The following is a 15,313-nucleotide window of genomic DNA, read 5'->3' on the forward strand; positions in this document are numbered from 1 at the left end:
TCTTTCCCACGGTCATACACATACAGAGATAAGAAACAGTAAGTGTCCCTGTCTCTCTCTCACACACACACACACACACACACACACACACACACACACACACACACACACACACACACACACACACACACACACACACACACACACACGCACACGCACACACAAACACTGTTACACAGGCCGAGGTATTGCAAGTTAAATGGAGCGATTGGGTCAGAGAGAAAAGGATTAAACAGGAGGAGGAGGAGGCAGACAAAAAGAAACCCGGAGAGATGGGAGAGGAGGAGATAGAGAAACGAATAGAGGGAGAGAGGAACGAATCGAGAGAGTCGCACAGAGACTTGGTGTTGAAGTGGTAATGAGACATTGATCACAGTCTGCAGATGAAATGCTGAAACTCTCTCTCTCTCTTCTCCTTTTTTTTTGTTTCTCACCCATTTGAACGTCTTCCTCTCTTCCCCTGCAGCGGTGGAGGACAGGAAGCTGTTCATCGGCATGGTGTCGAAGAAGTGCAATGAGAACGACATCCGAGTCATGTTCTCTGCGTTCGGACAGATCGAGGAGTGCCGGATCCTGCGAGGGCCCGACGGTCTCAGCAGAGGTGTGTGTTTCTTGGGCTCCATCCATATACACACTCACCCTGACCCCCTCCTCTCTTAGCCACCATCCTTTTCACCCCTCCCATCTATTATATCCACCCCCTATTCAGTTCTGAGCCCCTTATCCCTGCCCTGACAGTTCTCTAGGCAGAAGGAGAAAATATGTTCTCCCTCGCTTTTGGCCAACCATAGACCTACTACGCAATCAGCAGTGCAGTGTCCCCCTGAGTCAATCTCCTCTTCACTGCAACCCCCCCCCCCCTCTCTCACCCCCTCCAATCCCCCTGCCTCCTCTCCTCCCTCCCCCTCCCTCTGTGGTCTCTATGTGCTGAGGAGATGGGGCGGGGTCTGCCAAACCAAACTGCCTGTTCTGCTCGGCGTCACACCTGGCTGTCACTGTCATCGTCACACAGGTTTATGTGGATGTGTCTGTTGTTGTGTGTTTCTCTGTGGATGTGTCTGTTGCTGTGTGTTTCTCTGTGGGCGTGTCAGTTGTTGTGCGTTTCTCCTTGGATGTGTCTGTTGTTGTGTGTTTCTCTGTGGATGTGTCTGTTGTTGTGTGTTTTTCTGTGGATGTGTCAGTTCTGTGTGTTTCTCTGTGGATGTGTCAGTTGTGTGTGTTTTTCTGTGGATGTGTCAGTTCTGTGTGTTTCTCTGTGGGTGTGTCGGTTGCTGTGTGTTTCTCTGTGGATGTGTCTGTTGCTGTGTGTTTCTCTGTGGGCGTGTCAGTTGTTGTGCGTTTCTCCTTGGATGTGTCTGTTGTTGTGTGTTTCTCTGTGGATGTGTCTGTTGTTGTGTGTTTTTCTGTGGATGTGTCAGTTCTGTGTGTTTCTCTGTGGGTGTGTCTGTTGTTGTGTGTTTCTCTGTGGATGTGTCTGTTGTTGTGTGTTTCTCTGTGGATGTGTCTGTTGTTGTGTGTTTTTCTGTGGATGTGTCAGTTCTGTGTGTTTCTCTGTGGGTGTGTCTGTTGTTGTGTGTTTCTCTGTGGATTTGTCAGTTGTTGTGTGTTTCTCTGTGGATGTGTCAGTTGTGTGTGTTTCTCTGTGGATGTGTCAGTTGTGTGTGTTTTTCTGTGGATGTGTCAGTTCTGTGTGTTTCTCTGTGGGTGTGTCGGTTGCTGTGTGTTTCTCTGTGGATGTGTCTGTTGCTGTGTGTTTCTCTGTGGGTGTGTCGGTTGCTGTGTGTTTCTCTGTGGATGTGTCGGTTGCTGTGTGTTTCTCTGTGGGTGTGTCGGTTGCTGTGTGTTTCTCTGTGGGTGTGTCGGTTGCTGTGTGTTTCTCTGTGGGTGTGTCGGTTGCTGTGTGTTTCTCTGTGGATGTGTCGGTTGCTGTGTGTTTCTCTGTGGATGTGTCTGTTGTTGTGTGTTTCTCTGTGGGTGTGTCGGTTGCTGTGTGTTTCTCTGTGGATGTGTCTGTTGCTGTGTGTTTCTCTGTGGGTGTGTCGGTTGCTGTGTGTTTCTCTGTGGGTGTGTCGGTTGCTGTGTGTTTCTCTGTGGGTGTGTCGGTTGCTGTGTGTTTCTCTGTGGATGTGTCGGTTGCTGTGTGTTTCTCTGTGGATGTGTCTGTTGCTGTGTGTTTCTCTGTGGATGTGTCGGTTGCTGTGTGTTTCTCTGTGGATGTGTCTGTTGCTGTGTGTTTCTCTGTGGATGTGTCGGTTGCTGTGTGTTTCTCTGTGGATGTGTCTGTTACTGTGTGTTTCTCTGTGGATGTGTCTGTTGCTGTGTGTTTCTCTGTGGATGTGTCTGTTGCTGTGTGTTTCTCTGTGGATGTGTCTGTTGCTGTGTGTTTCTCTGTGGATGTGTTGGTTGTTCTTTCTGTTACTGTTGACCGTCTCTCATTATCTGAAGGTCTCTTCTTCTCTCCTCAAGGTGCCTCTAGCCACTAGCGGTCTCTAATACTCTACTATCACACACACTCAGTCCTCCACTCTCTCTCCCGCTCTCTCTGTCCTCCTGTCCCTTCATCCTCCTTTCTCTCTCTCTCTCTCTCTCTCTCTCTCTCTCTCTCTCTCTCTCTCTCTCTCTCTCTCTCTCTCACACTCTCACTCACACGTGTCTGTTGTCCTCATGAATATTAGAACCTCAGTCTGTCCCCCTTTACTGCACATAACCTCCACAAACCCCAGGCTTCCTAACAGGCCTGTCAGAGCAGTCTTAGTCCAGCCTGGTCCAGAGCAGTAAATACATGAATCAGAGTGAGGCTGCAGATAAATAGGCCTTCAAGTGGGTCTGCCTGTCCCACCTGGCTCTGCGCGAACACGGAGCTGCTATTAAACCACAGTATCAATCAGAAGCCTGTTCTGTTCCGCCACCCACTATTAATAAAATATGGATCACACCACTGGTGGATCCATGGCTGGGCCTGGGGAGCTACCCTACATTCATGAAAGGACTGTTCTCTTTCTCCTCTCCTATCGGAGCCCGCTGCTGATGACAGAATGCGGCCCGCTAGATATTTATAGCGTCGGCTAGGCGGCTAAATCCCATCTTCTTCGCCGGATGATGAAAAACATACTGGAATGGAAAGAGAAGCTTTTATCAGGACATTTTTATCACTGACCGTAATATGGTTCAGATCAACAGAGGGGTTTATTTTGGGTATCGAACGAAGGAACGGGCTCGGAAACTAACGAATGCATTTTGGTGGAAGAAAGAGAGAATGTCTGTCTTCTATTGTAAAATGCCTCATTGGTTCTATGGTATGACGGCCAGTAAACAGTATTTCAATGGCGAGGAACTGCCTGGCCTTTTAATGAGAGTTGGTGAAAGACTGAGAGTAGATTAAAAAGACCCAGTCTAGCAGGTCACTTTAACCGGTGGATTCTCTCTCTAGCATAACAACTGGGTCATGTACTCTAAGAGGTTTTTCAAACTATTTTTAAGATGTTGGCCCGTCTAGAATTACCCCACATTAGTTTCTCTAACTTGCTCAAAGATGACCGACCTTGGCCTTTCTCAACTGATGCCAGATCAGCAAGACCCTGGACAGTCTTCTCACACTTTAACCCCAAGGCAACTTCATCTGCCGCATCTTGCTACAGCACAGACCTGGTTAGGTTTTATGGGTGCTGTTAGGCAGGCCCATAATGAATAGTCTCGACTATCCCTAACCCACAACCCTTTTCTGGCACAGAGGACGAGACAATCATAAAGGTAGAGGAGGAATCACAGACACTCATCTGTTCTCTCCTTCATTCCCTTTCTTACTCGTCTTCCTCCCCTCTATCCTCTCTGTTTCTCTCTCTCTCTCTCTCTGTCTCACTCTCTCTCTCTCTCTCTCTCTGTCTCTCTCTCTCTCTCTCTCTCTCTCTCTCTCTCTCTCCCTCTGTCTGTCTGTCTGTCTGTCTGTCTGTCTGTCTGTCTGTCTGTCTGTCTGTCTGTCTGTCTGTCTGTCTGTCTGTCTCTCTCTCTCTCTCTCTCTCTCTCTCTCTGTCTCTCTCTCTCTCTCTCTCTCTCTCTCTCTCTCTCTCTCTCTCTCTCTGTCTCTCTCTCTCTCTCTCTCTCTCTCACACACACACACACTCACCCATTCACTCACTCGTATACTCTCTCTCTCTGTCTCTCTCTCTCTCTCTCTGTCTCTATCTCGCTATCTCTCTCTCTCTCTCTGTCTGTCTCTCTCTCTCTCTCTCTCTCTCTCTCTCTCTCTCTCTCTCTCTCTCACACACACACACTCACCCATTCACTCACTCGTATACTCTCTCTCTCTGTCTCTCTCTCTCTCTCTCTCTGTCTGTCTGTCTCTCCCTCTGTCTGTCTCTCTCTCTCTCTCACACACACACTCACTCATTCACTCACTCATATACTCTCTCTCTGTCTCTCTGTCTGTCTCTCTCTCTCTGTCTGTCTCTCTCTCTCTCTCTCTCTCACACACACACACTCACCCATTCACTCACTCGTATACTCTCTCTTTCTGTCTCTCTCTCTCTCTCTCTCTCTCTCTCTCTCTCTCTCTCTCACACACACACACCCTCACCCATTCACTCACTCGTATTCTCTCTCTTTCTGTCTCTCTTTCGAACCGTCCACCCCCACCCCATGCACACAGTTCTGACTAGATGACCTGTCTGCTAGCTAGCTAACTGTATCCTGTGCAGTCAGCTACTACAAAGTGTGTGTGGAGTGGGTCTTGGGACAGCTGTGCTACTACTGCTAGCATGGCTCAGTGTGTGTTAGTGTGTTAGCGTGTTAGCTTGGGGGGTGGGGGTGTTGAAGCTCTCCTCCAGTATATTGACACTGCCTCTCTCTGATCACTCCCCAACCAACAGGCCTCAGCCAGAGGGAAGCCAACGTTAAGGGTAATACCATTTCATTTAATACTAGTCTATTACCCAACAATTACGATCCCACCAATCAAACTCCAAATCGCCAAATAGTTAAGAGTTCCCAAAGAATGTGCATCATTCTGCCCACCACACGCACTCTCCCTCCCTCCCCTTCACTCTCCCTCCCTCCCCCAAGATTTGCTCAATTTGTGTGATTTTCTGTGATGTCTTTTCAGAATGCATTCTTCATAGAACCCTAGAGACGGTTTGTCACAGTCGTCCGCCCCGCCTCCCTCCCCTCTCTCTCTTGTCGGCTTCATGTCCCAGAATAGGACAGTAAGAGAGAAGGAGGAGGGAGAGAGAGAGAGAGAGAGAGGGAGGGAGAGGAGGAAGAGGGTGCATCCAATCAGACACACAATGCAGGCCTAATGAGTTCAAATCGTTTTAATGCAAATTGGACAGATTTACATTCTCTAGAAGAGTGGGAGGAAGAGTGACTGGGGAAGATGAAGAGTGGGAGGATACTAGTACAACCAGTTATTTCTGTGTAGGAGCGAGAGAGAGATGGGCAGAGAGAGAAAGAAAGAGACTGGGGAAGATGAAGAGGGAGGGAGGGAGGGAGCTTCAACCACCCCACCTCATCTCAATGCTCAAGTCATCAACAGCCATCCCCATTGGCGCACGATAACCTGCCAATCAAAAACTCTTACTGATTCTGATTGGAGCTGTCCTATTGTAGATGGGGTTGGGTGTGGTCGTCATGGTGCTAGCTGTGCTCTTTGACTGTTGTTCCTTAGCAACCTGAAAACACTGTTGTCTGCTTGTTTAGTTCTCTGTACAATCTCTGTTTTGGGTTTATAACAACGACGTGTCCAACCCTTTTGTCTTGTTTTGTTTTTTCTTGTCTCCTCCTCTTCCTCATCCCGTTCCTTCTCCTCTCCCCCTATCCCATTGTCCCGTCCTTCCTCCCGGCCTCCCTCTCACCATCTTTCCATCCCTCCCCTCCTCCCTCCCTCCCACATCTCTCCATCCCTCCCTCACACCATCTCTCCATCCCTCCCCTCCCTCCCTACAGGATGTGCGTTTATCACCTTTTCTACAAGGGCTATGGCACAGAATGCAATCAAAGCCATGCACCAGTCTCAGACTATGGAGGTACTGTACCCTCGCCCTTTCTCTTCGATTTCCTCTCTCCGTCTCTCTCTCTCTTCATCTCTCTCCATCTCTCTCTCTCTCTCCCTTAATCTGTTCATCTCTCTCTCTCTCCATATGTATGTCAATCTCTCTCTCTCTATCTTTTGTCATCTCTTTCTCTCTCCATCTCTCTCTCTCTCGCTCTCCATCTAACCATCTCTCTCTCCATCTCTCTCTCTCGCTCTCCATCTAACCATCTCTCTCTCGCTCTCCATCTAACCATCTCTCTCTCTATCTCTCGCTCTCTCGCTCTCCATCTAACCATCTCTCTCTCCATCTCTCTCTCTCGCTCTCCATCTAACCATCTCTCTCTCCATCTCTCGCTCTCTCCATCTCTCGCTCTTTCTCCATCTCTCTCTCTCTCGCCATCTCTCTCTCGCCATCTCGCCATCTCTCCATCTCTCTCTATCTCGCCATCTCTCCATCTCTATCTATCTCGCCATCTCTCCATCTCTCTCTATCTCGCCATCTCTCCATCTCTCTCTATCTCGCCATCTCTCCATCTCTCTATCTCACCATCTCTCCATCTCTCTCTCGCCATCTCGCCATCTCTCTCTCTCGCCATCTCTCCATCCCTCTCGCCATCTCTCTCTCTCGCCATCTCTCCATCCCTCTCGCCATCTCTCCATCTCTCTCTCTCTCGCCACCTCTCCATCTCTCTCGCCATCTCGCCATCTCTCTCTCGCCACCTCTCCATCTCTCTCGCCATCTCTCCATCTCTCTCTATCTCGCCATCTCTCCATCTCTCGCCATCTCTCAATCTCTCTCGCCATCTCTCCATCCCTCTCGCCATCTCTCCATCTCTCTCTCGCCATCTCTCCATCTCTCTCTCGCCACCTCTCCATCTCGCCATCTCTCCATCTCTCTCTATCTCGCCATCTCTCCATCCCTCTCGCCATCTCTCCATCTCTCCATCCCTCTCGCCATCTCTCCATCTCTCTCTATCTCGCCATCTCTCCATCCCTCTCGCCATCTCTCCATCTCTCTCTCGCCACCTCTCCATCTCTCTCGCCATCTCTCCATCTCTCGCCATCTCTCCATCCCTCTCGCCATCTCTCCATCTCTCTCTCGCCATCTCTCCATCTCTCTCTATCTCTCTCGCCATCTCTCCATCTCTCTCTATCTCTCTCGCCATCTCTCCATCTCTCTCCATCTCTCTCTATCTCGCCATCTCTCCATCTCTCTCGCCATCTCTCCATCTCTCTCTATCTCTCTCGCCATCTCTCCATCTCTCTCCATCTCTCTCCATCTCTCTCGCCATCTCTCCATCTCTCTCGCCATCTCTCCATCTCTCTCCATCTCTCTCGCCATCTCTCCATCTCTCTCGCCATCTCTCCATCTCTCTCGCCATCTCTCCATCTCTCTCGCCATCTCTCCATCTCTCTCCATCTCTCTCCATCTCTCTCGCCATCTCTCCATCTCTCTCGCCATCTCTCCATCTCTCTCGCCATCTCTCCATCTCTCTCGCCATCTCTCTATCTCTGTGTGATAGAATCTGTCGGATGCTGTCAGATGCTCGTCATCCTTTGGCAAAATATGTCAACATAGGAAAAAGAAGAAAAGTAACTTTCAAAACTGGGAACAGCAGTCATTCTTCCCAGAAAAATAAATGACATAAAAGCTTTGGGAAAAAAGTGTCAAAACAGACAAGATAAGATCAGCAAGGACCCCAGTTCACACTGATCAGCCTGACTGGCTCTGTTAAGGATGTCACACTCCCCAGAAAGAGAAGAGATGTGACAGGCAGCATTATAGACGCCCACATTTAGACAGGACCCCCATCAGTGACCCTATGACCTCTCTATCGATGGCCATTGGGAGTGTGTCTGTGTGGGCTGTGGCGTCCTTGTCAGTTTGTAGGGTTTTTGAAAGTAGGAGATGACAGGGATGTGATTGCAGAAGAATTACAGGGCCTTGGTCAGGCGTGTGTGTGTGTGTGTGTGTGTGTGTGTGTGTGTGTGTGTGTGTGTGTGTGTGTGTGTGTGTGTGTGTGTGTGTGTGTGTGTGTGTGTGTGTGTGTGTGTGTGTGTGTGTGTGTGTGTGTGTGTGTGTGTGTGTGTGTGTGTGTGTGTGTGTGTGTGTGTGCGAGCGATCTGGTAATGACACAGTGTATTAAAGACAGAGATTGACAGTCACCTTAGTGGCTCTCTCATTATGGCTGATGATGATGGTAGCCATCCATATTGATGTGCTGTGACCCTGACAGGAAAAGGGCTGTCTGTGGCGTCCCTTTGTGTCTCAGTATGTACACACAATCTACCATTGTGTGTGTGTCTGTTTGTGTGTGTGTGTGTGTGTGTGTGTGTGTGTGTGTGTGTGTGTGTGTGTGTGTGTGTGTGTGTGTGTGTGTGTGTGTGTGTGTGTGTGTGTGTGTGTGTGTGTGTGTGTGTGTGTGTGTAACCAGTGTTTATACTATTTATACCATCATAACCTTCTGTACCATGGCCCAGTTAACTTTCCCAATATTTCACACACACATAAAGCCCCAAACAGGAGGCAGAGATTGCAGTGGACAATGATAATGGAACAAATGTTAATTTCTGACTAGCTCAGGACCCAATTTGTTGCACCGTTTTTGTAATGTCCCCAGTTTGCAATTTAAAAGTAATTACTTTGGGTCCGAATGAGGATTGGTAAATAGAGTTTGGTTATTGTCTTGGCTCTATCGTCCCCCACTGTTTTAGAGTGTGAGTCTGTGTGTGTGCATTTCTATGTGTATTTGTGTGACTTTGCCTTTCACTAATGGCCTTGTCACTGTCGTATCCATTCTCATTATACTCTGGCATTCAGGACACACACACACACACACACACACACACACACACACACACACACACACACACACACACACACACACACACACACACACACACACACACACACACACACACACACACACACACACACACACACACACACACACACACACACACTTTATAAATGTCACGGCATTATGAAAGTGGATATGGACAGGACAGGTCATTTACGAGAAAGCACATTCATTTACACACCCATGTACGCACACACACACACAGAGAGAGAGAGAGAGGCGGATGTTGACTGTTCCCGGTAGAGAGAAGTAGGGCAGACTAATGTGGTTGTATTTGTGTTACTCATGGTGCTCTGTAAAGCCGGGTGATTTGTGGCTGTGTGTATAATATTCATCCTGCCTATAAAGGCTGTTTGAGTGGTTAGAGGGCTGTTCTCTCTGCTCTGGCTAATGTCAGGGCCGGCTCCAGGTATAAGTGACATAAGTGACCTAAGCAAAGAAGATTTTGTGGGGGGAAACTCAACTTACTGTTGAGATTTAGAATAGTAGAATACACAAGGTGCAATTTCAAAATTTGGTTGTGCAGGACATTTGCTCTAGAACTGCCACATATTCTTTCTGCCCCATGTCAAAATGGCTAGAACTGCCACATATTCTTTCTGCCCCATGTCAAAATGGCTAGAACTGCCACATATTCTTTCTGCCCCATGTCAAAATGGCTAGAACTGCCACATATTCTTTCTGCCCCATGTCAAAATGGCTAGAACTGCAGGACATTAGCTGTAAAATGACTCAGAAATGGCTCTCCACCCCATGGCAAAATGTGTAGAATTACTGAAAATGTACTTTAAAATGTAAATGTTTCTCTCTGCTGTCAAGAGGGGGGGCCAAAATGTTTTGACCTCCACAACCAAATCTCGCTCAGGGCCCCCAAAAGCTAGGGCCGGCCCTGGCTAATATCAGGACTTGTAGAGACCAAGGATACGCACAACACAGTAAGTGGATTGTGAGTGAGGAAACACAGCCATGTATGTTTGGAGACTGGACAAACTAGACAAGTTAATGGGAGAAAGAATAGGGATGTAGGGATGCAGAGATTGACACAGTGAGGGAGGTATAGCAGAGAAACAGCCGTCTCTGTGTCTGCTATTTACCACCAGCCCATTAAAACTAACAAGCTCATAGTCCTATAGATGGGTTGGTTGTTTAGCAACAAAACTCACGCATGCGCAACTATGGGGCAAAACAGATGATTGGCTTAGACGGTTGACAATATGTAAACTATATTTCATCTCCAATGTTTTTTGAAACCATAAATAGTATTGCACAATGAGCAATTGTCTCTAAAATACACTACATGACCAAACGTATGTGGACACCTGCTCGTCGAACATTTAATTCCAAAATCATGGGCATTAATATGGAGTTGATCCCCCCTTTGCCGCTATAACAGCCTCCACTCTTCTGAGAAGGCTTTCCGCTAGGTTTTGGAACTGCGGGGACTTGCTTCCATTCAGCCACAAGAGCATTAGAGAGGTCGGGCATTGATGTTGGTCGATTAGGCCTGGCTCGCAGTCGGCGTTCCAATTCATCCTAGAGGTATTCGATGGGGTTGAGGTCAGGGCTCTCTGCAGGCCAGTCACGTTATTCCACACCAATCTCGACAAACCATTTCTGTATGGACCTCGCTTTGTGCACGGGGGCATTTCCATGCTGAAACAGGATAGAACCTTCCCCAAACTGTTCCCCACAGAATCATCTAGAATGTCATTGTATGCTTTAGCTTTAAGATTTCCCTTCACTGGAGCTAAGGGCCTAGCCCGAACCATGAAAAACATCCCCAGACCATTATTCCTCTTCCACCAAACTCTGCATTTGACACTATGCACTCAGGGACGTAGCGTTCTCCTGGCATCCACCAAACACAGATTCGTCTCACGAACTGCCAAATGGTGCAGTGTGATTCATCCCTCCAGAGAAGGCGTTTCCACTGCTCCAGAATCCTATGGTGGCGAGCTTTACACCACTTCAGCCAACGCTTGGCATTGCACATGGTGATCTTAGGCTTGTGCTCGGCCATGGAAACCCATTTCATGAAGCTCCTGATGAATAGTTCTTGTGCTGACGTTGCTTACCGAGCCAGTTTGGAACTAGATTTTTACACACTTCAGCACTCGGTGGTCTCCTTCTGTGGCCTCGTGTGGCTTACCACTTTGCGGCTGAGCCGTTGTTGCTCCGAGACGTTTCAAATTCACAATAACAGCACTTAGCTCTAGCGGGGCAGAAATTTGATGAACTGACTTGTTGGAAAGGTGGCATCCTATGACGGTGCCACGTTGAAAGTCACTGAGCTCTTCAGTAAGGACATTCTACTGCCAATGTTTGACTATGGAGATTGAATGGCTGTGTACACCTGTCAGCAACAGTCAGCAACAGGTTTGACTGAAATAGCCGAATCCACTAATTTGGGTCCACATACTGTTGTATATATAGTGTATGTCATTACAGTTGTCGGTTAGCTTGCTAGCAAATTTGAGCCATATTAGCATAGACGTGACGTCAGTCAAAACACCTCTAGAACAAGATAAAAATAGCTGAAACGCGCCACCTACGATTCCCCACATGGCAGCTTGTCATTGTTGCTAACCAACTGGCCATCCAGAACCACAACAACACACAGCCTTCTGCCACATTGTCAGCTAACCCATTTATATGTATAAGTCTGACTGACCATATAAGGCTACATATATCATCCCCATATTTAACTAGGCAAGTCAGTTAAGAACAAATTCATATTTTACAATAATGGCCTACCTCGGCCAAACCCTCCCCTAACCCAGATGACGTTGGGCCAATTATGCGCCACCCTATGGGACTCCCGATCACTGCCAGTTGTGATACAGCCCAGGATCGAACCAGGATCTATAGTGACGCCTCTAGCACTGAGATGCAGTGCCTTAGACCACTGCGCCACTCAGGAATACTTCTAGAGTATTCTCTCTATCTGATGGCCGAATAGGACACATCACTGCACTCTATACTCCTCTGTAAACTGGTCATCTCTGTTTACCCGTCACAAGACCCACTGGTTGATACTTATTTATAAAACCCTCTTAGGCCTCACTCCCCCCTATCTGAGATATCTACTGCAGTCCTCATCCTCCACATACAACACCAGTTCTGGCAGTCACATTCTGTTAAAGGTCTCCAAAGCGCACACATCCCTGGGTCGCTCCTCTTTTCAGTTTGCTGCAGCTAGCGACTGGAACGAGCTGCAACAAACACTCAAACTGGACTCAATCATGGACACTCTTACTGACAGTTGTGGCTGCTTTGTGTGATGTATTGTTGTCTCTACCTTCTTGACCTTTGTACCATGCTTTATGCTGCTTCCATGTTGTGTTTTTACCATGTTGTTGTTATGTTCTGTTGCTACCATCCTGTGTTGCTACGTTGTTGTCTTAGGTCTCTCTTTATGTAGTGTTGTGTTGTCTCGTTGTAATGTGTGTTTTGTCCTATATTTATAATGTTGAAAAAATTCAAATGAAATCAAATAAATTATCCCATGCCCCTGTCCCCGCACAAGGCGTTTTGCCTTTTGGTAGGCCGTCATTGTAAATAAGAATTTGTTCTTAACTGACTTGCCTAGTTAAATAAATGTTAAATAAATAAAAATAGAAATTATCATTAGCAGCAGACTCATATATTTCCTCAGGGAAAACAATGTACTGAGCAAATGTCAAATAGGCTTATTACCAAATTACTGTACGACAGACCACGTATTCACCCTGCACACTCTAATTGACAAACAAACAAAACAAAAAAAGGCAAAGTCTTCTCATGCTTTGTTGATTTCAAAAAACGTTTTACTCAATTTGGCATGAGAATCTGCTATACAAATGGATAGAAAGTGGTGTTGGGGGAGAAACATACAACATTATAAAATGTACACAAACAACAAGTGTGAGGTTAAAATAGGCAAAAAACCACACATTTCTTTCCACATGGCTGTGGGGTGAGGCAGGGATGCAGCTTAAGCCCAACCCTCTTCAACATATCAATATATATCAAAGCACCTAGAAATTCTGCACATATTCTGTCAGACCTGGGCCCTGACAGCAAAAATAATGGTTTTCCAAAAAAGGTCCAGTTTTCAGGACCACAAATACAAACTCCATCTAGACACCATTGCCCTAGAGCAAACAAATAACTATACATACCTCGGCCTAAACATCAGTGCCACGGGTAACTTCCGCAAAGCTGTAAACGAGCTGAGAGACAAGGCAAGAAGGGCATTCTATGCCATCAAAAGGAACATAAAATTCAACATACCAATTAGGATCTGGCTAAAAATTACATGAATCAGTTATAGAACCCATTGCCCTTTATTGTTGTGAGGTCTGGGGTCCTCTCACCAACCAAGATTTCACAAAATGGGACAAACACCAAATTGAGACTCTCCATGGTAATGTTAGAAGATTAGTGTACATAGAATTATAATAGGGAGAATAGTGTACAATAGTAGGCTATGCTCTCGTCTATTGCCTGCACTAACCATGGAACTGTGGGATGCAGCCTGGTCTTATAGACTAGACGTAACATAGTGAAAGTAAATCCGGGACACCTAATTTAGTATGATATGTTTGGTATGGTTACATAAGACAGATGGTTAATTAAGGCAGAAACGAAAGTAGGGTATTTGGTCGGACGTATAACGCGCGAACGTCGATCAATCCAAAGATGTGAGTTGAAATCTCTTCACGGACGACTTTAGCTAATTAGCAACTTTTCAACTACTTACTACTTTTTTTTAGCTATTCAGCATGTTAGCTAACCCTTCCCCGAACCCTAACCTTAAACATTTTAGCTAACGCTCCCCTAACCTTAACCTTTTTAGCTATCCCTTCCCTAACCTTAACCCTTTAACTGAACTCTTAACCAACTGCTCTTAAATGCAAGTAAAACTAAATGCATGCTCTTCAACCGATCGCTGCCCGCGCCTGCCCGCCCGTCCAGCATCACTACTCTGGACGGTTCTGACTTGTGGACAACTACAAATACCTAGGTGTCTGGTTAGACTGTAAACTCTCCTTCCAGACTCACATTAAACATCTCCAATCCAAAATTAAATCTAGAATCGGCTTCCTATTTCGCAACAAAGCATCCTTCACTCATGCTGCCAAACATACCCTCGTATAACTGACTATCCTACCAATCCTTGACTTCGGCGATGTCATTTACAAAATAGCCTCCAACACTCTACTCAGCAATCTGGATGTAGTCTATCACAGTGCCGTCCGTTTTACCACCAAAGCCCCAGACACTACCCACCACTACAACCTCTATGCTCTCGTTGGCTGGCCCTCGCTTCATACTCGTCGCCAAACCCACTGGCTCCAGGTCATCTACAAGTCTCTGCTAGGTAAAGGGGGCCTTATCTCAGCTCACTGGTCACCGTAGCAGCACCCACCCGTAGCACGCTCTCCAGCAGGTATATCTCACTGGTCACCCCCAAAGCCTATTCTTCCTTTGGCCGCCTCTCCTTCCAGTTCTCTGCTGCCAATGACTGGAACGAACTGCAAAAATCTCTGAAGCTGGAGACTCTTACCTGCCTCACTAGCTTTATGCACCAGCTGTCAGAGCAGCTCACAGATCACTGCACCTGTACATAGCTCACTGCACCTGTACATAGCTCATCTGTAAATAGCCCATCCAATCTACCTCATCCCCATACGTATGTATTTATTTATCTTGCTCCTTTGCACCTCAGTATCTCAACTTGCACATTCATCTTCTGCACATCCTACCATTCTAGTGTTTAATTGCTATATTGTAATTACTTTGCCTCCTATTTATTGCCTTACCTCTCTTATCCTACCTCATTTGCACATGCTGTATATAGATTTTTCCTACTGTATTATTGATTGTATGTTTATTTATTCCATGTGTAACTGTGTTGTTGTATGTGTCGAACTGCTTTGCTTTATCTTGGCCAGGTCGCAGTTGCAAATGAGAACTTGTTCTCAACTCGCCTACCTGGTTAAATAATGGTCAAATATAAAAAAAGTATTTAAAAAATTAAACCTTACCCCTAGCCTAGCTAATGTTAGCCAGCTAGCTAACTTTAGCTACCTAGATAGAATTTGTAACATATTATACCCTTTGCAAATTCGTAACATTTAGTAAATTTTGCAAATTTGTAACATATTGTGCCTTTTGCAACTTCGTAACATACAGTAACATTCAAAATCGGTGATGGAAAATCTACAAATTAATACATACCATATGAAATGTAACATATCATACATACTAAAATGATTTACCTCCAGAATAATATGAAATGCTCTGAGACTAGGTTATGGGATGACACGGACAAGTATGCATCGGGTTCAAACTGTTACGGCTTGGTCTGCACTCCACTCGTAACCATTTAGATTAGCAAAAATATTTTAAAAATATATTATCAACTAGTACTAATGAGCCTTAG

The 15,313-nt window shown here is 46.4% G+C and overlaps 1 protein-coding gene across 32 annotated transcripts in view; it reads left to right on the forward strand.

Moving 5' to 3' along the window:
* Nucleotides 1–15,313, forward strand: part of LOC118392418 (CUGBP Elav-like family member 2) — a 241,449-nt gene that overhangs the window by 194,597 nt on the left and 31,539 nt on the right. For 23 of the 32 annotated variants that reach the window (XM_052492134.1, XM_052492129.1, XM_052492125.1 and 20 more), the window contains 3 exons: nt 467–601; nt 4,866–4,895; nt 5,938–6,017. In XM_052492134.1, coding sequence (XP_052348094.1) covers nt 467–601; nt 4,866–4,895; nt 5,938–6,017 — 245 coding nt within the window. The remainder of the gene's footprint in view (nt 1–466; nt 602–4,865; nt 4,896–5,937; nt 6,018–15,313) is intronic. The other 9 variants (XM_052492130.1, XM_052492139.1, XM_052492158.1 and 6 more) reach the window with 1 other exon arrangement.

This window comes from Oncorhynchus keta, chromosome 33 (assembly GCF_023373465.1).
Source record: "Oncorhynchus keta strain PuntledgeMale-10-30-2019 chromosome 33, Oket_V2, whole genome shotgun sequence".
Taxonomy (NCBI): Eukaryota; Metazoa; Chordata; class Actinopteri; order Salmoniformes; family Salmonidae; genus Oncorhynchus; species Oncorhynchus keta.